This window comes from Lontra canadensis, unplaced genomic scaffold, assembly GCF_010015895.1.
Source record: "Lontra canadensis isolate GAN:19392208 unplaced genomic scaffold, GSC_riverotter_1.0 scaffold89, whole genome shotgun sequence".
Taxonomy (NCBI): Eukaryota; Metazoa; Chordata; class Mammalia; order Carnivora; family Mustelidae; genus Lontra; species Lontra canadensis.
Genome location: NW_022631083.1, coordinates 5,696,213 through 5,723,239, shown reverse-complemented (window position 1 = coordinate 5,723,239; position 27,027 = coordinate 5,696,213). Strand labels below are relative to the sequence as shown.

Below are 27,027 nucleotides of genomic sequence, written 5' to 3'. Positions count from 1 at the left end.
GTATCCCAGAAGGAACAGACTTTTCCTAATTTTTCTCTTTCCTAAGAGAAATGCAGCAAAAATATTTGAAGAAATGTCTGAAAATTTCTCAAATATGATGAAAGACTTTTTACATTCTCAAGGAGCTCAGCAAACCCTAAGCAGTATAAATTAAAAAGAAAACGAAGCCTAGGCAAAGCTGCTGAAAACCAAAGATAAAAAGAAAATCATGAAAGCAACCAGAGAAAAATGACAAATTATGTACAAAAGACTGTTACCTTCTCATCAGAGACTATGAAGGCCAGAAAACAGTGGAACAACATTTTTAACGTGCTAAACAAATAAACAAAAAACAGTCAACCTAGCGGCCAGCAAAAGTACATTTTAAGAACGAAAGCACAGTAAATGCGTTCTCAGCCAGAACAGAAGTAAGCCTTAAATAAGGCTCTTCACCCAGACCAAGGCCATCCTCTCTGGATGGCATAGTGTCTTCCCTTCTTGTCCGCTTCTCCCATTTCTTTTCCTATAATTTAAGCTGGGGAAAAAAAAAGAAAACAAACAAACAAAAAATCAAACCTTTTTTGTTCAAAGGGCGGGTAAGGTCTAGTGGCAGTTTCCGCAGTAATAAACGTACAGATGACTTCGTGTGCTTTCTGAAGAATTAAAAGATAGTTATTTGGGTGTTTTCAGTAAGAGAACTTAATTCTTTTTCCATGCTGTTAGGTAGAATGCTAAGTGTGAAAATGCACATGAGTTAATGTGCTAAATCACACACATGTTCTGGAGCACAATCTTAGTGGCAAATGATGTCACTGTTCACTTCGCTTTTAGGGTTCAATGTTGAATGGCAGCTCTGCAAACACTGAGCTGGAAGAGAATTGTGTGATAATTGCTATAAATTATTCTGCATAAGTAAGCCCAAAGTACTAACATTTGTAACAGATTTCAACTCATTTTCCTAACTCACTTAAGGGTTCAGCTGTAGTTTTTTTGGGAGCCGCCCCAGCATTTAATCTAAAGTCATAAAAACTACCGTGTTGGAAGTCAAAGATAGCAAGGCTTATTAATTGCCAGCTAATAATGATTTTCATTTCACTGTGAACAGGGGCATATATGGGGCTCCCATCCCTCCTTGCTAGCAATCCATTTCGTAACTACCTCTTCCAGAGATGAGTGACCCTCACTTCCAAGGCAGACACCTGTCCCACCTGTTCTGCCACTTGTCATTCTCTTCCGTGTCAGTTCCAGAGTCAGTTCTGCACTCTGACCAGTGGGAACTGTTTACCCCCTGTGCTTTGGGCATTCACAGAGCCGAATCCCTATTCTGTTTCCCTGGAATATCATCACGCTAATGTTAATTTGTAACAATAGATTCCTTCATGGCAACATCTAGTCTGGTGTTTGAACAGATGCCTGGGTACCGTGATCTAGGCAAGACGATACAACAGTTTAACCACCATACACTGTATTGTAGCAGATTAGCAGAAGAATCATTTACTGTAACAGTAGGAAACAACAGCTATAAACCTGACTTAACCATTACTGTGTGCCAGGCAATGTGTTGAGGGATCATCTTCCCAGCAACCCTTGTGATGCTATCCCCATTTCAGAAATGAAACTGAAGCTCGGAGAGATTAAGTAAACTCTCCCAGCTCACCAAGCTGGGCTGTGATGGTGCCATCATCTGCTTCATTGTCCATGCTCTGAACCTCTGTGCTATGCACACTGCCTGTCTCCTCTTTGGTCTAGAATCACCTCTGTATGTTTGAGCCCCTTTGCTAGCTCCCTGAGAGCAGAGGCAGAAAATACCTTTCTCACTCCTGCATCATTTCACGTAACGGGGTGGATATTTCATGTCTGATGGGGTCGAGGGAGGTCGGCCATGCCCAGCAGAAAGGTCCCCTACTCGTGTGAATTCCTCCCTCCCAGCCTGCATTCCTCATAGCTGTGGCTCTTCTCCACTGTGAAGCAGAGAAGGCATTTAATAGACGTATCCTAAAATGAATTTAATTAGCCCTTTATATCCAGTGGTCAAGAGTAGGAACTTCTGCTAAAGGAATTGTCAAAGGGAAATTAGACCTTATGTAAAAAGAGAATCCACTTACTTATTTAACGTGAGCCTTTTCAGTGATTTCAGCCAGACACCTGTCTTTTTAATGATGGGAGATGAGGAAAGCATTAGGGAAAATCTGGCCTTCAGCTCCCTCAACCTTTATTTGTTACTCTATATTGTTAAATTCCTTGGGCAGTGTCCATGCACAGTTCATGCACAACTGTGTTAGGCAGCAGCAGCTGTTAAGGTAATAACAGTATGAAGTAAATATTCACACATGACTTGCCTGGGTTTTATTCTGCATTTTCAGTGTTTTATGGTTTTGCTCAGGGCTCTCATACTACAGTATGGCTATAAAATTTGAAAACAAATAATATTATTCTACCACATACACTAGTCAGGGTTCTGCACGGCAATGGAACCAATTGGATGTGTGCAGGGATGGGAGGTTGATCTATTTTGAAGAATTGGCTCATAGGATTGTGGGGGCTGGCGAGTCTCAAACCTAAGGGGCTGGCTGGAGACCCAGAAGAGAGCTGATGTGACAGCTTGAGTCTGAAGGCAGTTTGGAAGGGGACCTCACTCAGTCTGTTTCTCTCGAGGCCTTCAGCTGATTAGTTGAGGCCCACCACATTATAGAGAATGATCAGCGTTATAGACTACCAATTTCAGCATTCATCTTTTCCGAAAAGTTCCTCCACAAAAGCATCTAGTCTGGGTGTTGGACCAAATATCTGGCTACCATGGCCTAGCCATCTTAATGCAAAAATGTAATCATCGCCCCATATGTTGTGGTAGATCGTCAGAAGAATCATTTATTGTGCGTTTGCCTGCATTTCCAGACTTTGCAACCACACTGCATAGTAAGTAGCATTTCGGATATGATTACCTCTTCTTAATTTTCTTTGTATTAGGAAAGAAACAATCATTATAAAGTAAACTTGAAATTCATTTCCTCATCTTCACAGAGTGGTTCCTAAGGGTAATATCCTTCCCACCCGTGGAAATATTCATACCAAGCCACAGGCGTGCTACTACAGACTCTCGTGATTATGTGATCACACGGGCTGAACAGAGGTTTTGAAAGGAAGAGGGATAAAGGCAAAGATTAAAAGCAAAAATTTTTATGTAAACGTTGACATTATTTGACAGGCCAGTGTGTAGCTGGTTTGCACTAGTGCACCCATGTCAGCTGTTGAATTATTGACAGTACTGAAGTATTTCTGCCCACGTTAGTGAAGAACTGTTGGGTAAAGTCCCCCGAGTTCCCCAACTTCCAAGTCTGCCTCCCGCCTAAGAGCTCATAATCCACAACAAAAGGCTAATGACTAACAGAGCGGAGGGCTCCAGGACCATGGCCCTGCAGCACGCTACTGTTGGGTTTTGTTTGTTTTAATAAGGTATAATTTACAGTAACATTCACACTTTTTAGCGAACATTTCTGTGAATTTTGGCAAATACACACAGTCATAAAGCCACAACTATAATCAAGATACAGGACCTTTCATTCACCTCAAAAATGTCCTCCATGTCCCTTTGAAATGACCCTCTCCCCTTCCAAACCAGCCCTTGGAAACAGTGGTCTGTTTTGTGTGAACATAAATTTTCATTTCCCTTGGATGGAATTCCTAAGAATGCATGTGCTGGGGGTCATATGGTAAGTGTATTTTAGCTTTGTAAAAGACGGCTGGACTGCTTTCTGACATGGCGGGGCTACTTTGCATTTCCATCAGCAGCTTAAGAAAGTTCTTGTCAGTTTGGTTTGGTTTTGTTTTAATCTTTCAGACATCCCAATAAGTGAGTAATGGTATCTCATGCTTTTAATTTGCATTTCTCTAATGGCTGCTGATGTTGAACCCCTTTTCATGTGCTGATTTGCTATCCATCTATCTTTGGTAAAGTGTGTTCCAGTCTTTCACTCCTTTTTTACGGATTGGATTGTTTTAAATTACTGACTTTTGAGAGTTCTTTATGTATTCTGAATATATGTTTCATCAGATATGTGATTTGCATGTAATTTCTCCTGGTCTGTGGCTTGTCTGTCATTTTAACACACTTAACTGGTATCTATTGTGACACTTTATGGTAGCCATCCAACACACACATGACTCAAGATACATTTAATTTAATCTGTAAATAAGACATTTTCCAAAATCCTGTTGGATAGATTACTGCCATTTTTCATATATAATCATTTTCTGAAATGTAGCGATCAACCAAACATAGATATTTGTAATGCTTAGGAGGTCACTAGCACATCTCCTCGTCCTGAGACTTCTCATGGACCCCTGTGAGAACCCCAAATTATTTCCTTTTTGACACCGTGTGGATGACTCAGTATTCTTTTTCCCATTTACTTTTTATCTTTTCTCTTTCAGACTTCTTTATCTATTTGTGATGACTCAAAACAACCAATCTGTGTTTGGAACTGCTTAGCTATCAATATGGAAACTGCTAGATAGAGGAGAAAATTGAACACGTTAGATGAATTCACAGCAGAAGAACACGTATAATGTAGTTAGAAAATGTGTGATAGAAACTTCAAACGTTGTGGTAGATCATTGGTAAGAGAGGATATCAGGGAAGACTTTATAAAAGAATTAGATTTGGGGATGAGTAAGATTTGTATTTAGAATGCCCTGATATAGAAATTTTCAGGCCCAATTTGCCTGTAGGTAGAAGTGGGCTTGGTGCCTTTTAATAAAGACACAATTGCCTAGAGTAAGACATGTGATTCAGATCCACAAGGAAACATGAGGCCACACGCATCCATAGGCACCTCCCTGCTTACATTCTCCTCCTTTTGAATCAACTAAGGGAAGAGGGTCATTTCTTAAAATTAGAAGGTTAGAAGGCTCCCATATTTTGACCCTGCACATCAGTATAATTTCATTAGTTTGCCAAAAGAACATTACCAATAATTTTGCAGCTTCTGTATGCCCCTCTCCGATTGTACGCTCTCCCCCCAAGGTTAGCCACTATTCTGAATTTTACATTTATGATTCACTTATACTTAGTTATGATTTCAATATATGTAAGTACCTCCATATATATATATATATACACGTATATATATATATACGTATATATATATATATACGTATATATATATATATATATGTATGTATACATATAGTCTTTTTGTAAATGGGTCATGCTGTGCGCACGCCCCTGTGACTTGCTTTGTTTCATGTAACATTTTGTTCTTAATCTTCAGCATCTTCCCCATTTTCTGCTCCTCTTTAGAAAAAAAACTGTTTGAAAGAGATGTCTGTACTTACTATGACCACTTCCTTCCATGCTCCCATCCACCCACACCAGTTAAACTAGGATAACCCAGTTCTACACCAAAGCCAGCATTTTCAGTGTCACTAGTCACTTCCACATTGCCAAATTCACTTCTTAGTTCTCATCTTTCTTGACCTGTCCAATATTTGATCAGTTTCTCCTTCTTGAAACACCCTCTTCTCCTGGCTCTTAGAATACCATCTCTCTGGTTCCTCTCCTCTGCCACTATCCATCCCTTCTCAGCCTTCTCTACTGGCTCATCCTCATTCTCCTGTTCATGATATACTGGGCTCAGGACTCAAAACTCTTCTCCATCTCTAACCAAAAATAGCAATTCTCCACTTCATGGTACTTGGAAGTGTGTATAAGTTGGGGAGGGGGATGGCTTTAAGACTGGGTCTCTACTGACGTTTGGTGGGATGCTTAATATCTTGCAGTGCGCACAGAAGTTCTAAACAATTACGAATATGTGTGCCCCCAAAATGCTTAAAGCATCCCCGATAAGAAACATTTCTTGGTTGGTTATTTCATACGATCACGATTATACTTTAAATATTACACATGCGTGACTCCCAAAAGCAGTTTCAGCCTGGACCGCTGGCCTGACCTCCAGACTCCTACATCCAAGAACATCCAATTGGCAGTGCTGTGTGGATGTGTACAGTTAAGTGCTAACATACCCATAGTCAAACTCCTAATTCCCTTACCCCCAACTCAGTCTTCTACAATCTGCCACATGTCAGTTGATGGAAGCTCCATTCTCACAGTTACTCTGCCTCAAAAGCTTGGGGGTCTTCTTTGATTTCCCTTCCTCTTGCATCCCACAGCCCACTCATCATGGAGCCTGTTAGCTGTACATTCAGAAATATACCCGGGCTCTTGCCACTTCTCATCATTTCTATATACTGTCTCCTTGACCTAAATTGCCATTTCATCTCTCACCTGGATTCTAACAGTAGTCTTCTTCTGTCTTAACCACCTTGAGTCTGTTCTCTACAAAGTGTCTGACAGTCCTAGCCAGGTCATAACCCAGATGCAGTTATTGTTACTCAGCCATCATCCTTGTGACCTGTGAGCCTGTACATGACTTGTCTTCTAGGTCGGACCTTTGAATTTCTTCTCCTACCACTCTCTACCTTCCTACCTCTGCTTCGGCCATATTTACCTCCTCCCTTCTTCTTGAGCTCACCAGATTCCTGCCTCTTTGCACCTGTTTCTCCTCTATCTGGAATACTGTTCTCTCGGATTTCTTCGTAGTCTTAACACCACATGTGTTATAGCTTCCATCAAAATTCTCAATCTTAGAGCTTATTACACATATTAAGAATGTAAAGTTTGCATCCTTTTAAAAACTCTTTTAATACCTGTTGTTTCTCTTGATTTTCTTTTAGGCTGTTTTATCTCTCTACCCTTGTACGTGGTTAGTTTTGATTGCCTGCCAGAGGTGGTATATAAAGAACTATCATATTGTCTTAGACCCCAAATTATATTATCTCCCTCCCTGCCCCACGAGAGGACTCAAGTATGTGTGTCTTCTTACCAATCTATTGCTTCTCAACTCCGAATTTACCTTTTCCCCTGAAACTGGCTCCTGTAGAACTTTTTCCTTCATCATCTGGATTAATACAAGGTTTTTCAATAGAGGGCCAAGGAGGGACACTTCAAGGTCAGAACAGGAGGAAGGGATTTCTCTTCCTGCTTCCAGGCTGCTGTTTTCTGTGCAGCGGTTAGCAAAGGGAGACCCGGTAGCAGTGCAGCTGAAACCCACACTCTCCAGCAAATTTCTCTGTTCCTTGGCAGACCACTCTTGCTGACCACCTGGTGATCTGTCACCCAGGGAGCTGATTCTGTGACCAGCTCTAGCCTCCAGCATGTTTTCCAACCCCCAGCAGCAGGCCAGCCTCTCCATCAAGTTTCTCTGCTACCTGATGGGCTGCTTCTGTGGACCGGCCGCATGTTCCTTCCCCATGGCACTGTGCATTCCCGTGGCGGCCATCGCATGCCCCCAAATAGGTCTTGGTTGGGGGACACTTTCCAAGTAACTTTCTTACTCATGCACCCTATATTCTAGAGGCTTCCTTCCCCTTAACAACTCTTAAAATTTTCCCTCTTCCTGACCGATGCAATGAACTTCTGTCCATTCACAGGCTCTTTTCAGTTGCTGACAGTTTCAAATCCATTTCAGAAATTGAGATGATTTGAAGTTAGGCTTCAGTCCTTGAGATGCCCTCTACCTTCAGTTCCTGCTTACTCCAGGAGCCCTTTGTGTGGATGATTTATCAGTCCTGCATCTGCCTTAATGGGCTCTGGATGTCGATTTTTGTCCCTGTAGCTCCCTTTAGACTGTTAAATGCTGCTCTGCTTCCAAGCAGTCTTTTCAGTAATTGACAAACACCCTTAGGAAAGAAGTAGCCCCAAATGCCGGCTTGTCCCTCAGGTTCTGTCTTGTCTTGATCTTGGCTCTCTATGATTTTTCCTGAATGCTTTCTGAGGCAATAAAGCAGATACTTGATCCAGCTTTTGATAATGTCTTCTGTTGGTTACTGTTACCTGGCTTGCCATCACAAGAAGTGAAACTTCTTTATAAATCTGTTCATCTCTTTCATCTCTTACTAGTTCCTTTTTATTCTTTTTTTTTTTTTAAAGATTATTTATTTGAGAGAGAGAGAGAGAGAGGAGAATGGGCAGAGGGGGAGAGAATCTCAAGTAGATTAAGCCCAATGCGGGGCTCTATCTCATGACCCTGAGATCATGACCTGAGCTGCAACCAAGAGTTGGGCATTTAACCGACACAGTTGCCCCAGCTTCTCTTTTATTCTAATACTGTATATTTTAATTTCTCTCTTATTCCTTTAATCAGTACGTGCCAGGCACATTTATTTGGAAGAACCAGATTTGGGGTTTATTTTTACTTTCTATTCTCTGTTTCCTTTTCACCGGTTTCAGCTCTTAGGTTTTTCAATATCCTATTCATACTTTGTATTTATTTTGCTTTGCTTTTGTGTGTGTGTGTGTGTGCGTGCGCGCACGCGTGCGTCCTTTATTTATATATATATGTATATATATTTATATATACCACACACACACACACACACCTCTGAAACCATCAGTACAATTAAGATAATAAATATATTAATCACTCACAAAGTTTTTTCATGCCCCTTGCTAATTGTTACTTCTACCCCCATCCTGTCTCCAGACAACCACTGATCTATGTTCTGTTACTGTACATTAATTTGTATTTTCTAGAGTTTTATATGAATGCAGTCAAACAATGTATTCTCTGTTTTTTGTCTGGCTTCTTTCACTCAGCCTAAAGATTTGGAGATTTATTGATGACGTAGTGTATATCAGTAGTTCATTCCTTTTTAATCACCATGTAGAATTCCATTCTACGGATATACCACAGATTACTTCCATTCAGTTCTTATGGTCATTTGTTTTGGTTCTAGTTTTTTACTTTATTACAAGTAAAGCTGCTATGGACATATGTAGACTGTCCTTTAATGGCCCTAGTCTTAAATTTACTTGGATAAAAGTCTAGGAGTAGAGAGTCTGGATCATAGATATCCTTGATTTTTGAAGGAACTGCAGATTTTCAAAAATAACTACCATTTTACATTCCCAACTCAATATAAGAGATTTTCACTTCTTCCCTATTTTTGCCACTTTGGGAATAGTCAGTCTTAAATTTTATCCATTCTGATTGTTCTGCAGTAGTTATTTCATTATGTTTTTAAGTCACATTTCTCTAGTGAATAAGAATGCACATCTTTGCTTGTCTTATTTGCTGTCCGTATATCTGCTTGAGTGGGTATAGCTCAGTGGTAGAGCATTTAACTGCATATATCTGCTTTGACATAATGTCTATGTAAGTCTTTCCCCCATTTTTTTCTTGAGTATTTTTGTTCCTACAGAGTTTTGAAAGTTTTTTATAGATTCTGGATACAAGTCTTATCCTTTATATATTTTGCACATATTTTCTCCCAGTCCATGGCTTGTCTTTCATTGTCTTAATGGGGCCTTTTAAAGAGCACACATTTTTTATTTTGATAGAGCCCAGTTTATCAATTTGTGCCTTTATGGATCTTTGCTTTTGGTGTAACCCAAATCACAAAGGTTTTTTCGTGGGTTGTCTTCTAGAATTGTTAAGGTTTCGGTTTCCATTTTGACCTCTGATTCATTTTGAGTTAATCTTTGTATATGGTACAGGTATGGCTGAAGTTCCTTTTCATTTTTTTTTTTTTTGCATATGAGTATACCACTGTTCCAGCTCCATCTATTAAAAATACTGTCCGTTCTCCATTGTACTGCCTTTGTACTCCTGTTGAAAATTAGTTGTCCTTATAATGTGTGGGTCTGTTTCCAGAAACTCTCTTTGCTCCATTGATCTGTTGGTCCATTTTGACACCAATACCACATTGTTTTGATGACCATAGTTTTACTGTAAATCTTAAAATTCGGTAGTGTTAGTCCTCCAAATTTTTTTTAACTTTAAAAAATAATTCTAATTATTCAGCATTTCTACATAAATTTTAGAATCAGAGTTTCAATTTTTTTTTTAAACTGCTGTGGTTTTGATTGTATTGAATCTATAGATGAATTTGAGGAGAATTAATATCTTAACAGTTTTGAGCCTTTCAATTCTTGATCACAATACATATCTTCATTTCTCAGCAGCATTTTGTAGTCTTCACTGAACAGGTCCTGGGCATCTTTTGTCAGATTTATCCCTAATTATTTCATATTTTTCATGCTATTGTATATGTCATTTAAATTTTTTTTTCAATTTCCAACAAGTATGGCTACCATATAGAAGTACAGATAATTTTGTATATTTACCTTGTGTGCTCCAGACTTGCTAAACTTACTTAATAATTCCAGTAGTTTTTGGTTCCTGTTTTGTTTTGCTTTCTGTTTTTGTTTTTTTGGGGTTTTTTCTTTTGTTTTGTCGATTCTATTGCACTTTCTGGGTACACAGTAATGTCTTTTGGGGAATAAAGGCAGTTTTACTTCTTCCTTACAAATCTGCTTGCCTTTTATTTATTTTTCATGCTTTATTACCCTGGCTATACAATGGCTATCGTACAATGTTAAATAGAAGTAGAGAGAGCAGACATGTTTATCTTGCTGAACTTGCTGGGAAAACAGTCTTTCACCAAGTATAATATTAACTGTTGTTTTGTCGTAGATAGCTTTTATCAGATGAATAATTTCCCTTCTATTCCTAATTTGCTAAGGTTTTTTTTTTTTTTTTTGAATGGGTGTTGAATTTGGTTAGACGACTTTTCTGTATCTGTTGAAATGATTATATGGTTTTTCTTTTTTTAAATTTTAGTATAGTGAATTACATTGATTTTCTAATGTTAATGCAGTCTTAATTGGTAAAATAAACCTCATTTGGTCATACATTGTTGAATTCAATTTGCTAAACTCTTGTTGGGATTTTTTCCAGCTATGTTCAAAAGTGATGCTGGATTTTTCAGGCTTTTTTCCTCTAATAATGTTTTTGTCTGTTTGTTTTTTTTTTTTTTTTTTTTTTTTTTTAAATCAGGAGAATGCTAGTTTCATAGATTCAGTTGAGAAGTTTTCCAACCTTTTAACTACAAATTCAACTTCTTTAATAAATATAGGGCTGTTAATCTGACCTCTTTCTTGAGTGAGCTTTGGTAATTTTTGTCTTTCGAAGACTTTATATTGGCATAAAATTGCTTATTGCCCTTTTATTATCTGTAGAAACCAGGCAGTGTCTCCATTCTCATTCCTGATATTGATAATTTGTGTCTTCTCTCTGATTATTCTGTTTAGAAATTTATCAATTTTATTGATCCTTTCAAAGTTCTACCTTTTAATTGATTTTTCTATGTCATTAATTTTTTTAAATTCTTTATTTAAATTCAATTTTGTTAACATATATTGTATTCTTAGTTTCAGGGGTAGAATTTAGAGATTCATCAGTTGCATAAAACATGCAGTGCTTATTATATCAAATGCCCTCCTTAATGCCCATCACCCAGTTACCTCATCCCCCACCCCTCCCCCTTCCAGCGACCCTCAGTTTGTTTCCTATAGTTAAGAGTCTCTTATGGTTTGCCTCCCTCTCTGTTTTTATCTTATTTTATTTTTCCTTCCCTCTTCCTATGTTCATCTATTTTGTTTCTTAAATTCCACATATGAGTGAAATTATGTGGTATTTGACTTTCTCTAACTTATTTCACTTAGCATAATACCCTCTGGTTCCAAACCACATTGTTAAAAATGGTAAGATTTCATTCTTTCTGATGGTAAGTGATATTCCATTGTGTATATATACCACATCTTCTTTATCCATTCTTCTGTTGATGGACATCTGGGCTCTTCCCATATGCTGACTATTATGAACATTGCTGCTATAAATATTGGGGTACATGTGCCCCTTCAAATCACTATGTTTGTATCCTTTGGATAAAGACCTAGTAGGGTCATTGATTTTCTTGGTGTTCTTTATTGCTTTTCTTCTATTAAGTCTTAATTTGCTCTTTTATTTCCAGTTGCTTTAAGTGACAGCTCTGTATGTCATATGTCTTTAAACTAGGCAATAATTATAATTATTATTATAATGACGTTTACTGCCAGTTCTAACATCTCTCAGTTCTTGGTTGATTTTACTTGCATGATTTTTTCTCATTACAGGTCATATTTTCCTGCTTATTGGAAAGCCTGATAATTTTTTATTCAATGCTGGACAGTGTGAATTCACCACGTTGCGTGCTGAATGTTTTTGTATTCATACAACTATTCTTGATGTATGTTCTGGGACACAATTAAGTTCATTGGAAACCGTTTTATCTTTTCAGATAGGGCTTTTAGGATTTGTTAAATGGGAATAGAATCGTGTTCAATCTAGTGCTAATTATTCCTCACTACTGAGATAGCACCCTTCCATGTACTCTATCTAATGCATCATGAACTGTGAGGTTCAAGTCTGACTGATAAGAGCAGGCAGTCTATTCAACTCTGCATGAAGAAGATAAACCTTTCTTTCATCTTTTCACCTGGTTCTTTCTCCAGTCCCAGTTTCCTCACATGCCTCTGCTGATCGGTACTCATCTGAGTCCTCAAGGGGGACCCTCTGCAGATCTCCAGAGTTCTCTTTGTGCATCTCTCTCCTCTGAGGCTCTCTCTCCTGCAACCTCTAGCTGCTTTGGACTCCCTGAGCTCTTAGTTCCTTGTCCTCAATTTAAAATGCCTGCCATCCCGTAACAAAGTTCCCCTTCCCTGATTGAACTGTTCCCTTCATTCGGGTCTCTGCTCAGATGTCACCTCCTCAGAAAGACCGACTCAGATTAATACAGCTCTCGCTCCCCTCTCGCTCTGTTTTATTATAGATTTTACCTTTTCATCATCTGTCTCTAAGCGCAGTTCTGATCTTACATATGTGCCCAACAGGATTGTATGCTCATAGGTATCAAATAATATACACAAAAATGTTCATAATGTCACAACCCTGGAAACAGTCCAGACGTTTATCAGTTACTACACAGCGATGAAAATTAATAAACTGTAGTGCGTGCAGCAACACGGATGAATCCCAGAAATGTGATGTTGACAAAAGGAGCCAGATGCAGACTATGTCATGCTGTTGAAAAAGGCAGATCCATACTAGAATTTTCGAATTTGAAATTGTGGTTCCCTTTTGGATGTGGGTTTGACTCAGGTGGGTGTCCCAGAGTAGCCTTCTGAGGTTCTTTCTTTTGAGCCAGATGGAGAAATTGGTTGAGTGAAGTCAGTTGAGTCAGATATTGTCTCCTCTGTAAAAATCTTCCCTAATCCCCCGGATGGTCAGTCACTGTCTCTTCTCTGACCCAACCTTAGAACAATTACATTGTAATTACTACCATTTTCAAGGGAAGGAGTCATTTTATTTTGGTTTTATTTTTGTTGTTGTTGTTGTTGTTGTTTTACTTTAAATGTCTTTAACTGGCTGGTGTAGAGCTGATCTCTGGAGACATTTTCTGGTGGAAGGAATGAGCAAATGAAGCCACACAAACGAGCCATGGGCTTCTGCAGCTCAAGCCTGTGTCCTCTCCCTCATTGCCTGTTTCTAGTGGAGGGCAGAGAGATTACCTCACGGTGTATCTCTCCAGAAACGCCAGATACAAGGTTTGTTGGCACCCATTTGTCATTAGAGAAGCAAAGTCTTGAGACTCTGAGGTAACCTGGTGGTCTGAGACAGAAGGTAGGATGGGGTCGGACCCCTTAGTTTTGGCAACCGTGCAGCTGTAGGAACGAAGCTGCCTCTGCCTTCTTTCCGGTTATGAGTAGCCGTAGGGGCCAGGACATAGTGTATTCAAGAGGCTTTGGTATGAATCTTCTCCCCACACGTTTATGGAAGAATCCAATAAAGTTATCTTATACCATTAAAAATCAATGTGCTTCATGGGGTTTCTTCCCCTGCCACAAAAATTGAGTTAAACCAAAGTGCTGTAACTTAACAGAGTACTCTTTTCTCCTTTTCATTTTGAAAATTTCAAGAAGCATGAATTTGGAAAGGATAATAAATGAGGATAAAGGGCGCTTCCAGAGCAAACTGTGTAGATCTTATGAAGGAAAGTTCCTTCAGAGTTTGTCCTTACTGGAAGGAACTGGCCCTCAGCAATGTGATAGCTGAGTTCCAACTGATGAGTTTACATTTCTGTGCCAGGCTTTATTAAGGAACCCAGGCTAGCATCTGTTCACTCTGAAAAGAATTCTGGCAATTCAGCAGTGTCTTAAAATTTTAAATGTATATTTTGATTAACACATTTTTATTGGCACATATATTCTTTCCCTCTTTTGCTAATACTACTACGAATGTGTCTGTCTGCAGCTGTGGTGCTCCCATTCAAGTTTCCGAGGTGAAGCTGCTTTCTTTCTCATCGGGGCAGCTCACTGTTTTCCTCCCTGCCGAGGTGAAGGCCATAGGGACAGAGAACGATCACGTCCTGCCTCTGCAAGAGTTGGCCATGAGGAGTCTCCATCACACCTACCACAGTTTTCTTAAAGGTACACGGGACTTTCTCTCTTTCCACCTCTTACTGGGTGACCTTAGAAGTTGTGCTCCATGCTCCCTGTTGGGGTGTCCATGTTTTTTATTGTGCTAAAATACACATAACATAAAATTTACCATTTTAACCCGTTTTAAATTCTCTGTTCAGTGACCTTAAGCACATTCACATTGTTATGCAGTGAGACTTTTTTTTTTTTTTCTCATTTAAAAAGATGGTTTTAATATTTTATCAACACTGATCCCTTCGACATCCCCTACAGACACAGAGGAGCATTCGCCACAGTGTGGTCTTCAGTCATAAAGGACCAAGGTTAAAAGTTAAACCTTGTGGCTTAAAGGAAGGAAATTGGTGTTTGGGCACATATCTGGTGGAAGTGAGAAGGTGGCAGAGGCACTTTCTTGAGCAGGAAAAAAAAAATGCCAAAGGCTTATCCTTAAAGCAGAATTGGGACAAGTTTTCGCCATGCAGGCTCCTCACATCTGAGAAATTACATACCTAGAGGGAGGAAATACCAGGGGTCTCGGGCAGTATTTCCACAGCATGTTTCGAGAGGATTCGACGGTATGTAGATTTCATGGGCGTGGTGCTGTGGATCTCCAAGATGCTTTAAGAGAGCAGTAGGCAATTTTAATAAGATACATTCCAAATGTTTGAAAAACTGCTAAATGTTTAATCTTTGCTTTAAAAAAAAAAAAAAATAGGGGCACCTGGGTGGCTCAGTGGGTTAAAGCCTCTGCCTTCGGCTCAGGTCATGATCCCGGCATCCTAGGATCGAGCCCCGCATCGGGCTCTCTGCTCTGCGGAGAGCCTGCTTCCTCCTCTCTCTGCCTGCCTCCCTGCCTGCTTGTGATCTCTCTCTCTGTCAAATAAATAAATAAAATCTTTAAAAAAAATAAAAAAATAAAGATCCATTCAAAAACATCTCCTATTAACCTTCTAGGAATGTCCAACACAAAGTTATTTTTTAATACTAAAAAGAAAACTGTAATTATTCATCTCTGGGTAAATTCCATTTTTATAAATGGTCATTGATAAAGTCCAGACAGATGTAAATGATGATGAGATCATTTGTATTTCCTTCCCAAAGTCAGTAATTTTTAGGTTTCACCTCATTGTGACCATTTTCCTCTCTGTCTTCTGGATGTGGACCATCTGTGGCAATCCAGTGGACACTTGTGCTCAAGATTGCCTGGGCCACTGGGATGTTTTGCTTTAAACGTTTCTTTTGTATAGCTCAGGCCAGACGGACAAGGAGGCAGCCTCTATCAATTTAGATAGTTCACGGGAGTGAAACAAGGAAAAGCTTGGTTTCCTTATTTTTCTTTTACTTTGATTTGTTTCCCATTTTCGTTCTTTTCGGTAAACATAATTTAGCTTGAGTAATGCTCAATGCCCAATCGATTTAGGAAGAATTTAATGAAAGTCAATGTTCGTCTTTGTACAGTCCTTTTTTATTCTCCGTCTCCCATAGGAAGTTGTACAAACCCTCTCTGGGTAAATTAATACCTTTTTAAAATCTTTGTTCATAAAGAATATTGGGTCTTAATTCTTTTCTTGCTTCTACCTCAGGATAGCTTCTGTTTGCTCTTAAAAGAGTAGATTTGGGTTTTTCTCTTAGTATCAAAAAAGTAATTCAGTGCCTATCATATAACAATATTTTCACCATGCAATACTTTTTAACTGAATTGACTTAGTAACAAAGAAACATATTTTAAGCCTAGTTTAAGGAAATCTGATTTTTTTTTTTTTAATTCATGCCTGATTTTTTCTCTTGTGTTCCAGATTTGAACTTTCTGTCTCCAATCTCCTTACCCAGAAGTCTCCTGGAACTGCTGCACTGCCCCCTGGGGCACTGTCACCGGTGTAGTGAGCCCATGTTTACGATTGTCTACCCCAAGCTCTTTCCCTTGAGAGAGACGCCGATGGCAGGGCTGCACCAGGGGTAATCATGCCTAAGTGGGCACCAGGGCTTACACCTGGGCGGGGTGGAGGCCATGCATGAAAGTATTGTTAAGTCAGCAGCTGTCAAGGTGCGTACAGTGCTTCCTGAGATACAGCTGAACGACACAAAAGCACATTTTCAGCATCACGAGAAAACTGGACTTCCCTTTATTACATTTTTGATCATATACAGAACAGTTTTATTGTATATATGATTTAGAATAGCTCATTCTTTGTAAGGAGCGCTTTCCTGCTTTTCCCCTGTTCACAATAGGCTTCAGGCAATAAGGAATGTAAGAACAAAATCTTTGTTGTATAATGGGACCAGCCCAGCCCTTCTATTTAATTGGCGTGGCTAACAGAAAGTGCATGGTGAACATCGTGCCTGCGTGTGTGTGTGTGTGTGTGTGTGTGTGTGTGTCTGTTTCTGTTTTGAATTTCTAACACTTCCAAATGCCATTCTCTTGCCACTCTCTGTTTCTTGGCACAGTGCCTTGAATTTGCTAAGAATGTTCACCAAGTAAAAACCCCTGTACTGGTAGTTTAAAAAAAGAAAACTAGACAATTAAAATTAGGACATCAAATGAAAAATCCCCCATTAGCGCAACCTCAGCATATAGATAGTCTAAATTTAGGATTTTCTAAGTTTACATTTTTTTAAAGTTAAAAAACAAAACAAAACACTGTAACATCTCACTTATCTATTCGATGGTATTTTGGATTAGTAACTTTTTCAGATAACTCGTTACCCCTATTGAGTGCCAAGAAGCATTTCCTTTGTAAGCATTTTTATAGAATGAGGAGGGAGCCTGGGCGGGGTGCTGAACCTCTCCGAGCCTCACAACAGGGATAGTACAGCCGGCTGGGGCGGGGGGGGGGGGGGCATCTTGAGGATTAGCAGACGGTGAAGGTCAAACCTGGACATATAATGGGTGTTCAACAAACAGTAGCTCCCCTCTACTATCTATCTACCCCACTCCTTTGCAAAACTGCGTTTCTCTTCTTCCTACCCTGAATAATCCCATTTTGTTAGACTTTTCGGTTCCTGTCTCCCCTCTCTGTATTTTTAATGTTTCCTGCTTCGTTGTGCCTGCCCACAAGAAGCCTTCTTCCAAACCTTTCTAAATTTGCTCCTTCCAGTCTGAGGCGATCACATCACCAAATGTAGTGAAATGTCATTTAGAATAGTTAAAAGCACTGAGTCAGTGTCAGAGTGTATTACTCCATGGATAAAATAAACAGACGAAATCGGCACGGTGCCTGGCGGTCAGGTGCACAGTCCCTGACTCGCCCTCCTCTGCTGGGAGCCCTTGGGCCAGGCACTTAATATCTCTGGGCTTCAGCCTCTCATTGATGAAGTGACCGTAATAATAATATCTATGGTCAGTGTGAGGGTAAATGAGATCATTCATGGAAGGAGCCCAGGCATGTAATAATACTATGTAAACATTAACTACTTTAGTCTAGTCTTCTTTAGCTCAGAGACTTTTAAAAATTTCTTGTGTGTGTTTTTAGCAAATGCTCTTCATATCAGTAAGATACCGTCATAGGATAATCTTACCTAATTCATTAAACTTAGTAAAACCCTTAGGCCTTATTGTATAATTCTCTATAGAAGACATTTTCTTACTGAAAATATGAAAATGAAGATACTTCCGTAAGGTCAGGATACTCTGTCAGTAGCTGCTAAAATCCTGAATACCTATTCAAAAAGATAAACTCTCTTTTTTTCATGGTAATTAATTTGTGAAAATAAAGTAGATCCTTCAAATGAAGTCATTTTTTTGTGTTATCTTTATGTAAGATTTGGGGAATGTATTTAGTATTTGAATATTTTATGTACAGTTACTTATTTCTCTGCTACAAATTAGAAATTCAGTGCAAATAATCTTGTATTGTTTCAGAACATAAATATAATAGTCTTAGCCTAATAAAATGAATATATCCAGTACATAGGACTTAGGCAATGCCCGTTTGTTGAGCAAAGCCAGCAGTGCCTGTGTTTATAGCAAAGATGAAATGCCAAGATATAAACATGGCTTTCTGTGGTGAGTTAATGCTAGGGTTGAAATTGAGAGTCTGTGGCTTTCATTTGGTCCACCAGACTTTGTTCCTTCCCATGTTGCTATGGAGATTGTATTAAAAGCATTGACATCAGTTTCTATCATAGTCTTTAAAGTACTTTCTTTTGTAACTGAAAACCAAATACTTGAATTCAGTAACTTACTGCTGAAAATAAAATCAATATTTTTGATATCATAAACTCTAAAAGGTCTTGATAATAATATTTTTAAGTTTTATAATATATTCAGTTTAGTTTGCATTGCTTGTCATAAAATAATGCATTGTATCAGCCAATATCGAAATTAATGTAGACATCTGGCATTATTTTAAAAGAACATATTGGATATTCTTCTAAAATACCAAGTCCCACACAAGTGTTAGTTTCAACCTAAATTTTAGTACAGAATTCAGTAAAAAGAAATTATAGTATTTTGCCTAAACAATAGACACCCAAACCTTCAAATATCCATAACAGAGAAGAGCGACTAGTATATTCGTGACTTTGAATCCTTATAAGCATAGCAAGTGTTCAAGCTTATGTTCATTTATTAAAATGGAGAACATCAACATAGAAGGTTATTATTATAACAGCGTGTCTGGCTTTCCCCCACACAATCATGATTATTTACACAAGTTCTGTATTTCTCATTAGGAAATCAGGTTAGTGAAGCTTTTCAGAGGTGCGTATTCGTTGGCTAGGAGTGCTGTAACAAAATGCCACAAAACTGAACGACTTAAATAAGAGGATATCTATTGCCGCACAGTTGTGGAGGCGAGACGTCTAAAATCAGCATGTTGGCAGGGCCAGTCCCTTCTGAGGGCTGTTGAGGGAAGGGTCTGTTCCAGGCCTCTCTCCTTGGCTTGGAGATGGCTGTCTTCTCTCTGTGTCTTCACATCATCCTCTCTCTGCGTATGTCTCTGTGTCTATTGCTGAGGACACCAGTAGGCTGGGCCCTTACTGACTCCTCCTCACTTAACTAATTACACCTGCAATGATCCTGATCCCAGATGATGTCACCGTGTTACTCTGCTCGGGCTACCATAACAAAATACCATACCTCGGTGGCTTAACCAACAGAAGTTCATTCTTGGCAGTTCTGAGGCTGGAAGTATGGAGTCAGGGTGCACCTGGAGAGAGCTTTCTTCTTGGTTTGCAGATGGCGCTTTTTTGCTGCCTCATGTGGCAGAGAGTGTGAGCACACGGGCACAAGCTCTCTGTTGTCTCTTCTTTTTATGAGGGCCCTATCCTCATGACCTCATCTAAACCTAATTATCTTCAGAAAGCCAGATACCATCCAGTACTCCAGATACCATCGCATTGGACGTTAGGGCTTCAACATATGAATTTGGGAGGATACAGTTCAACCCGTAACATTCTGGTCCAAAAGTTCATGTCCTTCTTGCATGCAAAATAAATTCATCCCATCCCGACACCCCCCAAATCCTAACGCATTCCAACATCAACTCGTTTAAGTTAAAAAATCTCATCTGAAATATCTAAATCAGGTATGGGTAAAACTTGGGTATAGTTCATCCCAAGGCAGGACTCCTCCAGTTATGAACCAAGTTATCTGCTCCAATATGTAATGTTTGGACAAGCGTAGAATAGACATTCCCATTGCAAAAGGGAGAACATTGGAAAGGATAAAGAGGTAATGAGTCCCAAACAAGTCCAAAACTTAGAAGGGCAAATTCTGTTAGATTTTAAGCTAAAGAATAACATTCTTTGGCCCAATGCTCTGTCCTTTGGGCCCACCACAGTGGTGCACCCCCCTCGGTCTTGGCAGGGGGTGGGGGGCGCCTGTCTTCTAAAACCAAGAAAGTTGCCCCATCCCCGGGTCCTTCTTCCCTTTCCCTGATAGCTCTCTTGCTCCTTTCCTGCTAGGAGAATGCCGGAAGCCTGACAGCCTTTTCCATTCTGTCCCCATCTCTCTCCCCTTCAGTCCAGGCTGTCAGCATTTCCACTGAAATGGTTGACTATATGAACAGTTGTCCCTTGGTGTTCTCTCCAGAGCAAGCTTTCTCATTATTTATAATATGGAGAGCCTGAGAATGTTCCAGATCTTCAAATTCTGGTTCCTTTTTGCCTAACAGTTCCCTTGACTTAGCTCCCTCCTCTACCATTTTACTGTGAGCAGCAAGGAGAAACCAGGCCATGCCTTCAACCCTTTGCTTAGAAATCTCCTCGGCTAAACATCTGGGATCGTTGCTCACAAGTTCTGCTTTCCTTCCAGCAGAACACAGTTCCGTCAAGTCCTGTGTGCTTTATAATCCCCTCACCTTTCTTCCAGTTTCTAATAACACATCCCCCCTTTTTGCCCAAGACCTCAGCAAATGCACCTTCAATTCAGTATTCTGGTGAGGACAATGTATGTATTCTCTAAGACAGTAGAAGCTCTGTCTACAGCCCCCCTCTGTCCTTTGTGAGCTTCACCTGATACTCTTTAATGTCTGCATTTCTACCAGCAGTTTCTTTAAGGCAGTGTAGGCTTTGTCTACCATGCAGCTCGGAATTCTTCCACCTTCTACTCGTCACCCAGTTTCAGAGCCACTTCTAGATTTTTAAATATTTGTTACAGCAGCTTCTCACTTCCCAGTAGCTATATCTGTATTAGTTAAGGGTTGTCCAGAAAAATGGAATCTCTATCTGTATCTGTATATAGAGAGATTAATTGATTTTAAGGAATTGACTCTCACAGTGGTGGGGGCTGGCAAATCCAAAACTGTAGGGCAGACTGGCAGGTTGGAAATTCAACAGTTGATGTTGTAGTCTTGAGTCTGAATTCTTCAGGGTATAGGCTTGAAACTCAAGCAGGTCACTGTCTTTTTTTTTTTTTTTTAAGATTTTATTTATTTGACAGAGATCACAAGTAGGCAGAGAGGCAGGCAGAGAGAGAGAGAGCAGGCTCCTTGCTGAGCAGAAAGCCCGATGTGGGGCTCGATCCCAGGACCCTGAGATCACGACCTGAGCTGAAGGCAGAGGCTTAACCCACTGAGTCACCCAGGAGCCCCAAGCAGGTCACTGTCTTAAAGAAAAGTCTTTCTACCTTTTTGCTTTGTCCTTCAGGTCATCAACTGATTAGATGAGGCCCACCCAAATCATGGAGTGGAATCTGCTTTATTCAAAGTCTACTGATTTAAATGTTAATCACATCTTAAAAATATTTGCACAGCAGCATCTAGAGTGGTGTTTGACCAAACAGCTGAGCACCGTGGCCCAGTCAAGTTGACAACTAAAATTAATCGTCATAGGCCTTCCAAGGATTTCACTTAAATCACCAGAATGTTTTGGGACAGGAGCTACAAATGGCCCAGAATCCCAGTGGTTCTTCCCATATTATTGGGGGAAGGTTTAGCTATAACAGATACTGAAGTGGACACTTAGGTATTGGTGCCGTAACATCTCTGTTTTTGTGCCGTGAGGCCATAGGCCGGAGTGGGAAGAACTTCCTGGCCTTAGGGGTCAGGAGATCCAGCTTGGAAGCTGAGCTCAGTTACTTCTCTAGAGGATAGGTCTGTTATTAGACAGAATCAGGAAAAAAAAGATTAAAAATAAAATTTAAAAATTTAAAAACAAGATCGAATCATAGCAATCATGTACCTTGGCACTTACATGTGGTTCAAACTAACATCATCTCCATTTACAGCGGGTGGGGAGAGGTGAGACTGAGGTGCAGGAATATCAGAACCTAGGCCAAGGTTTCATAGCAGAGCTGGAATTTGAAACCTAGCAGTCTTGCTTCATATCTGTGTTTCCGATGCTATGCTGCGGTTAGTTACTAATAGAATCACCATATAGCATGAAAAAATGCTGAAGCAGTACTCAAATACAAAAGGAAGATATGTTCTAATAATCTGAACAAGATACTTTTGAAATATTTGTGTGTGTGTGTGCGCGCGCATGTGCGCGAGCATGTGCGCGCGCGTGCACTGAGAGGTCCAGCAGAATATATGTATCTAACTCTTTACTCTGGTTGTTTTGGGAGGGAGGCATGTGGGGGTTATAGGGTAGTCAGGAGGGACTTTAATTTTCAATTCCATATACTATAGAGTCGTTTGAATATTGCCAGAGAGGATATATTTTACAAATGCACCAAACCAACGATTTGAAAAATATATATAGAGAGAGGGATTTTACTTAATCCTTTGCTTAAAACTTTATACGGATTAAAAAAGAAAAGGTTCTCTAGCAAAAATTTTTCAGTTTAGTTAAAAATATTTTTAGGGGCTCCTGGGTGGCTTAGTCAGTTAAGCGTCTGACTCTTGATTTTGGCTCAAGTTATGATCTCAGGGTTGTATGATTAAGCCCCACATCAGTCTCCCACGGGGCATGGAGCATGCTTAAGATTCTCTCTCTCCATCTCTTAAAACAAAACAAAACAAAAAAACAGGAAAAAAATGTTTTTAAACAGGTTGCATACTGTAACCCAGTGTTTGTCAAATATGGGTATGAATGAATATACACTATATATAGTAAAAACTGCTTTCAACGTAACAGTGGTTTCATTTGAGTAGATTCAAATTTTTACAACAAACTATTATTGCTTTAGAAATTAAAAATATGTTTAATTATTAAAACATGAGTAAGACCCGTGGTTTCTTTTTTATTTTTATGGGGCGGGGGGGAGACGGGAGACAAAGTGTATCTATTTAATTCATACATTGTCATAGAAAATACAATTCTGCAAAAGGAACCTATTTCAAATGGAAGCACTCTCACTAGAAAAGACCATTGGTAATATTTTAGGCTAAAGTAGAATCTCTCTAAGTTGACCTCTTAGCTAAGGATCCATTGAATCAGATCATTGGCACTCTATTTCCTTGTGTTTTTTAAATTGTGGTAAGAACATTTAAACATGAGATGTACCCTCCTAACAAATTTTCAAGTGCGCAGTACAGTATTATTTAACAATCGGGACTACATTCCACAGCAGGATTCTAGAACTGGTTCGGTTTGCGTAACTGAAACTGAACAGCTCCCATTTCTGCCCGCTCCCCAGCCTTTGGCAACCACCATTCCACTCTCTGCTTCTAAGAGTTTTACTTTTTTAGAGACCTCATATAAGTGAAATCCTGTCCTTTTGTGGCTGGCTTATGTCACTTAGCTTAATGTCCTGCAGGTCTGTCCATGTTGTTGCCCAGGGAAGAACATCCTTTTTTTAAGTCTAAATAATATTCCTTTGTACATTTATACTATATTGTCTTCATCCATTTACCCATCAGTGGATACTTAATTTGTTTTCATACCTTGGGTATTTCAGTGAATAATGCCATAATGAACATGAGAGTACAGGTATTTCTTGGAGACTCTGATCTCAGTTCTTTTGGTTATGTGCTCAGAAGTGGGATCTCTGGATTACAGGATCGTTCTATTTTAATTTTTTAAGGAACTGCCGTACAATTTTCCATAGCAGCTGCACCATATTACACTTCTACCAAGAGTATACAGTGATTCCAGTTTCTCTACATCTTTTCCAACACTTGTTATTTTTTGTTTGTTTGGTGTTTTGGTTGTTTTTTGTTGTTGGTGGTGGTGGTGGTGGTTTTTGTAACAGCCATCCTCACAGGTAGGAGGTGAGATCTCATTGTGGTTTGGATTTGTATGTCCCTGATGATTAGTGATGTTGAGCACCTTTTCATACACTTGTTGGCCATTTGCCTTTGGAGAAATGTCCATGTAAGTCCTCTGCCCATTTTTAAATCAGATTATTTGTTTTTTGCTACAGAGTTCTGGAAGTTCCTTATATTTTAGATACTAACCTGTTATCAAATATGGGGTTCTCAAATATTTTTCCGTATTTTGTAATTTGCTTTTTCCTTTTGTTGATTGTGACCTTTGCTGTGCAGAAGCTTTTTATTTTTCTATTTTATTTTTTTAAGATTTTATTTATTTATTTGTCAGAGAGAGAGAGCGAGCACAAACAGGGGAGCAGCAGGCAGAGGGAGAAGCAGGCTCCCCAGTGAGCAAGGAGCCCGATGTGGGGCTCAATTCCATAATCCCCAGGATCATGACCTGAGCTGAAGGCAGTCTCTTAACCGACTGAACCACCCAGGTGTGCTTTTTAGGGTGCAGAAGATTTTAGAGTGATATAGTCCCACTCGCCTATTTTTACTTTTGTTGTTGTGCTTTTGGTGTCATATCCAAGAAATCATTGCCAAGTCCAATGTCAAGATTTCCCCTTATTTATACCACATTTCCTCTAGGAGTTTTATAGTCTCAGGTCTTGCGTATGTCTTTGATCCATTTTGAGTTGATCTTACACACGGTGCAGGATGAAGGTCCAATTTCATTCTTTTGCCTGTGGGTGTCCAGCTTCCCAGCGCCATTTGTTGAAGAGACTGTCCTTTTCCCATTGTATGTTCTTGGCTTCCTTTTGGAAGGTCCGTTGACAGCGTATGTGTGGGTCTATTTCTAGGCTTTCTGTCCTCTTCCATTTGTCTATGTATCTGTCTTTATGCCAGTACCATACTGTTCTGATTACTGAAGCTTTGTAAAATATTTTGAAGTTAGGAAGTGAGATGCCTCCAGTCTTGTTCTTTTTCAAGATTATTTTTGGCTATTTTTGTTGGTTCCATGTAAATTTTGGAATTTTGTTTTTTCTATTCCTGTTTTAAAAGTGCCATTGGTGTTACTTCCAAATTGCTCAGAATAACTCACCCACGTGTTTACTAACTTGTCCAGTCTGTCGGCAGATCCGCAGCAGACCTCGCCTGCAAGCAGGTAGGTAGGTAACCACACCAATGGCTGCTGTCCACTGCTTTCAAGCTCAGAGTTAGAGTTTGGTTTTTTTCAGGAATTCTCCTTGGTCTCTGAGGCCAGAGTGATGACACGAAAGAGCCAGCTGTCTCGGTGACTGTTGTGGAATGGATGGGATAGAGACCTGTTTGTGAGAGGCACGTAGAGCTCTTTGTCTTATGGCTTCCCTCTGTCTTTGGAAACAACTTACCACTCCCTTCTCCGACGTACTCTAGTTTATCTGTAAATAAGCTCTTCGGATTCTTATATGGTCAGATCACTTAGTAGGAGATGTTTCTCATTTCCTTACCTTTGCTTTTTATGGCTAGTACTTTCTTCTGTGAAACAATTAACATCAGTTGATACTGGCATTATTTGCTTGTGTTGGACTTTTTGTGTTTCTTTCAGCAGAATTGGCACCTTCTTTTTTTCTTTTAATTGTATTTAATTTTATTTTTTTCCCACTCTTCCAAAATTCATTGTTTGTGCACCACACCCCACGCTCTGTGCAGTACCTGCCCTCCTTAATACCCACCACCAAGCTCACCCACCCAACCCCCACCCCCCTCCCCTCCAAAACCCTCAGTTTGTTTCTGAGTCCACAGTCTCCTGGTTTGTCATTGGCACCCCCTTAAGGTGACTAATGAAACTTTGCACAGGCAAAATATTCTTCAACAAATGAAGTGAATTGTTCTTAACTGTTTTTTTCCTCCTTGTATCACTCGACAATTACGTATTGATCATGTGTTATGTGCCACATTCGGTACTAGGTACGGGAGATTCAACTGTGACCAAACCAGCTGATACTTCTTTCCCCATGCATAAATCACCCCTAATGTTCTAGCATGGACCCATCAAGTGCAGAAGCCAATGTGTACTGCACACAGGATCTTCCCCTGAGACACAGTCACCGCTAACATAAATGTCACAAACGTAAATATGTCATGAGATGATTCTCCCTTAAGTTAATATGTGCACAGGCTTGTGATGTCATCTGATAAATTCTGTCTAATAAATATTATTTTTCTTCTGGCTTGAATTTCTGTATGAGTCAAAGCTATGCTTTTTGTTTCTAATCAGGAAGCACGTTTGCAAAGAAAATACCATATTTCTTATGATATTTTGGGCTCCAGTATGTGCCAACCACATTGTGATTTTTTTTTTAAGAATAGTGGTATTTCTGTATTTTAAAACTAAGCTGAAATGCGCTTTTTCCTGCCTCGCCTATAAATAAGTTCAGAGATTCTAAAGCAACAAATGTCATGTCTGATGTTCTTTGTAGGATTTACTAGTATCTTTCTCCTAACTATAGAGTTTATTGCTTAGCTCAGAATTTCTCCCTAAAACTATCCTGTCTCTGGAGCCACATTTCTGGAATCTTAAAGGATCAAACTAGCCCAAATCCATTCTTTAGGAGGTAGACTTGGTGTACTTATAACAATTTAGATCATTAATGCAAACAAGCAGATACAATGTGTTGTTAGGTCACTCCCCAAAAGTAAGTAAGTACACAAGAGTTGGGATTTTTTTTGTAGCACAAATATGACACCTCTACTTTACCCACCCCTACTCCCTTAAACGTCATAAGGCATTAATGATGCCAATGGGCATGACGTTTCAGTAAGTTTAAAAAAAAAATCTTTATGGAGTTGAATTCTTTTACTTAAAACCTTCATTTTTAAAAACTCAGTGGCATGAAATGTGTTGCTTCTTCTTCTTTTTTTTTTTTTTAAGATTTCATTTATTTGACAGAGATCACAAGTAGGCAGAGAGGCAGGCAGAGAGAGAGGAGGAAGCAGGCTCCCTGCTGAGCGGAGAGCACGATGCGGGACTCGATCCCAGGATCCTGAGATCATGACCTGAGCCGAAGGCAGAGGCTTAACCCACTGAGACAGCCAGGTGCCCCAGAAATGTATTGCTTCTATGAATGATTTTCA

General features: G+C 39.6%; 1 protein-coding gene across 3 annotated transcripts in view; it reads left to right on the top strand.

The window, feature by feature from the left end:
- The window catches only part of LRRC28 (leucine rich repeat containing 28), a 155,029-nt gene that overhangs the window by 117,147 nt on the left and 10,855 nt on the right, over positions 1–27,027 (top strand). For all 3 annotated transcript variants that reach the window (XM_032836029.1, XM_032836027.1, XM_032836028.1), the window contains 2 exons: positions 14,169–14,344; positions 16,132–16,291. In XM_032836029.1, coding sequence (XP_032691920.1) covers positions 14,169–14,344; positions 16,132–16,291 — 336 coding nt within the window. The remainder of the gene's footprint in view (positions 1–14,168; positions 14,345–16,131; positions 16,292–27,027) is intronic.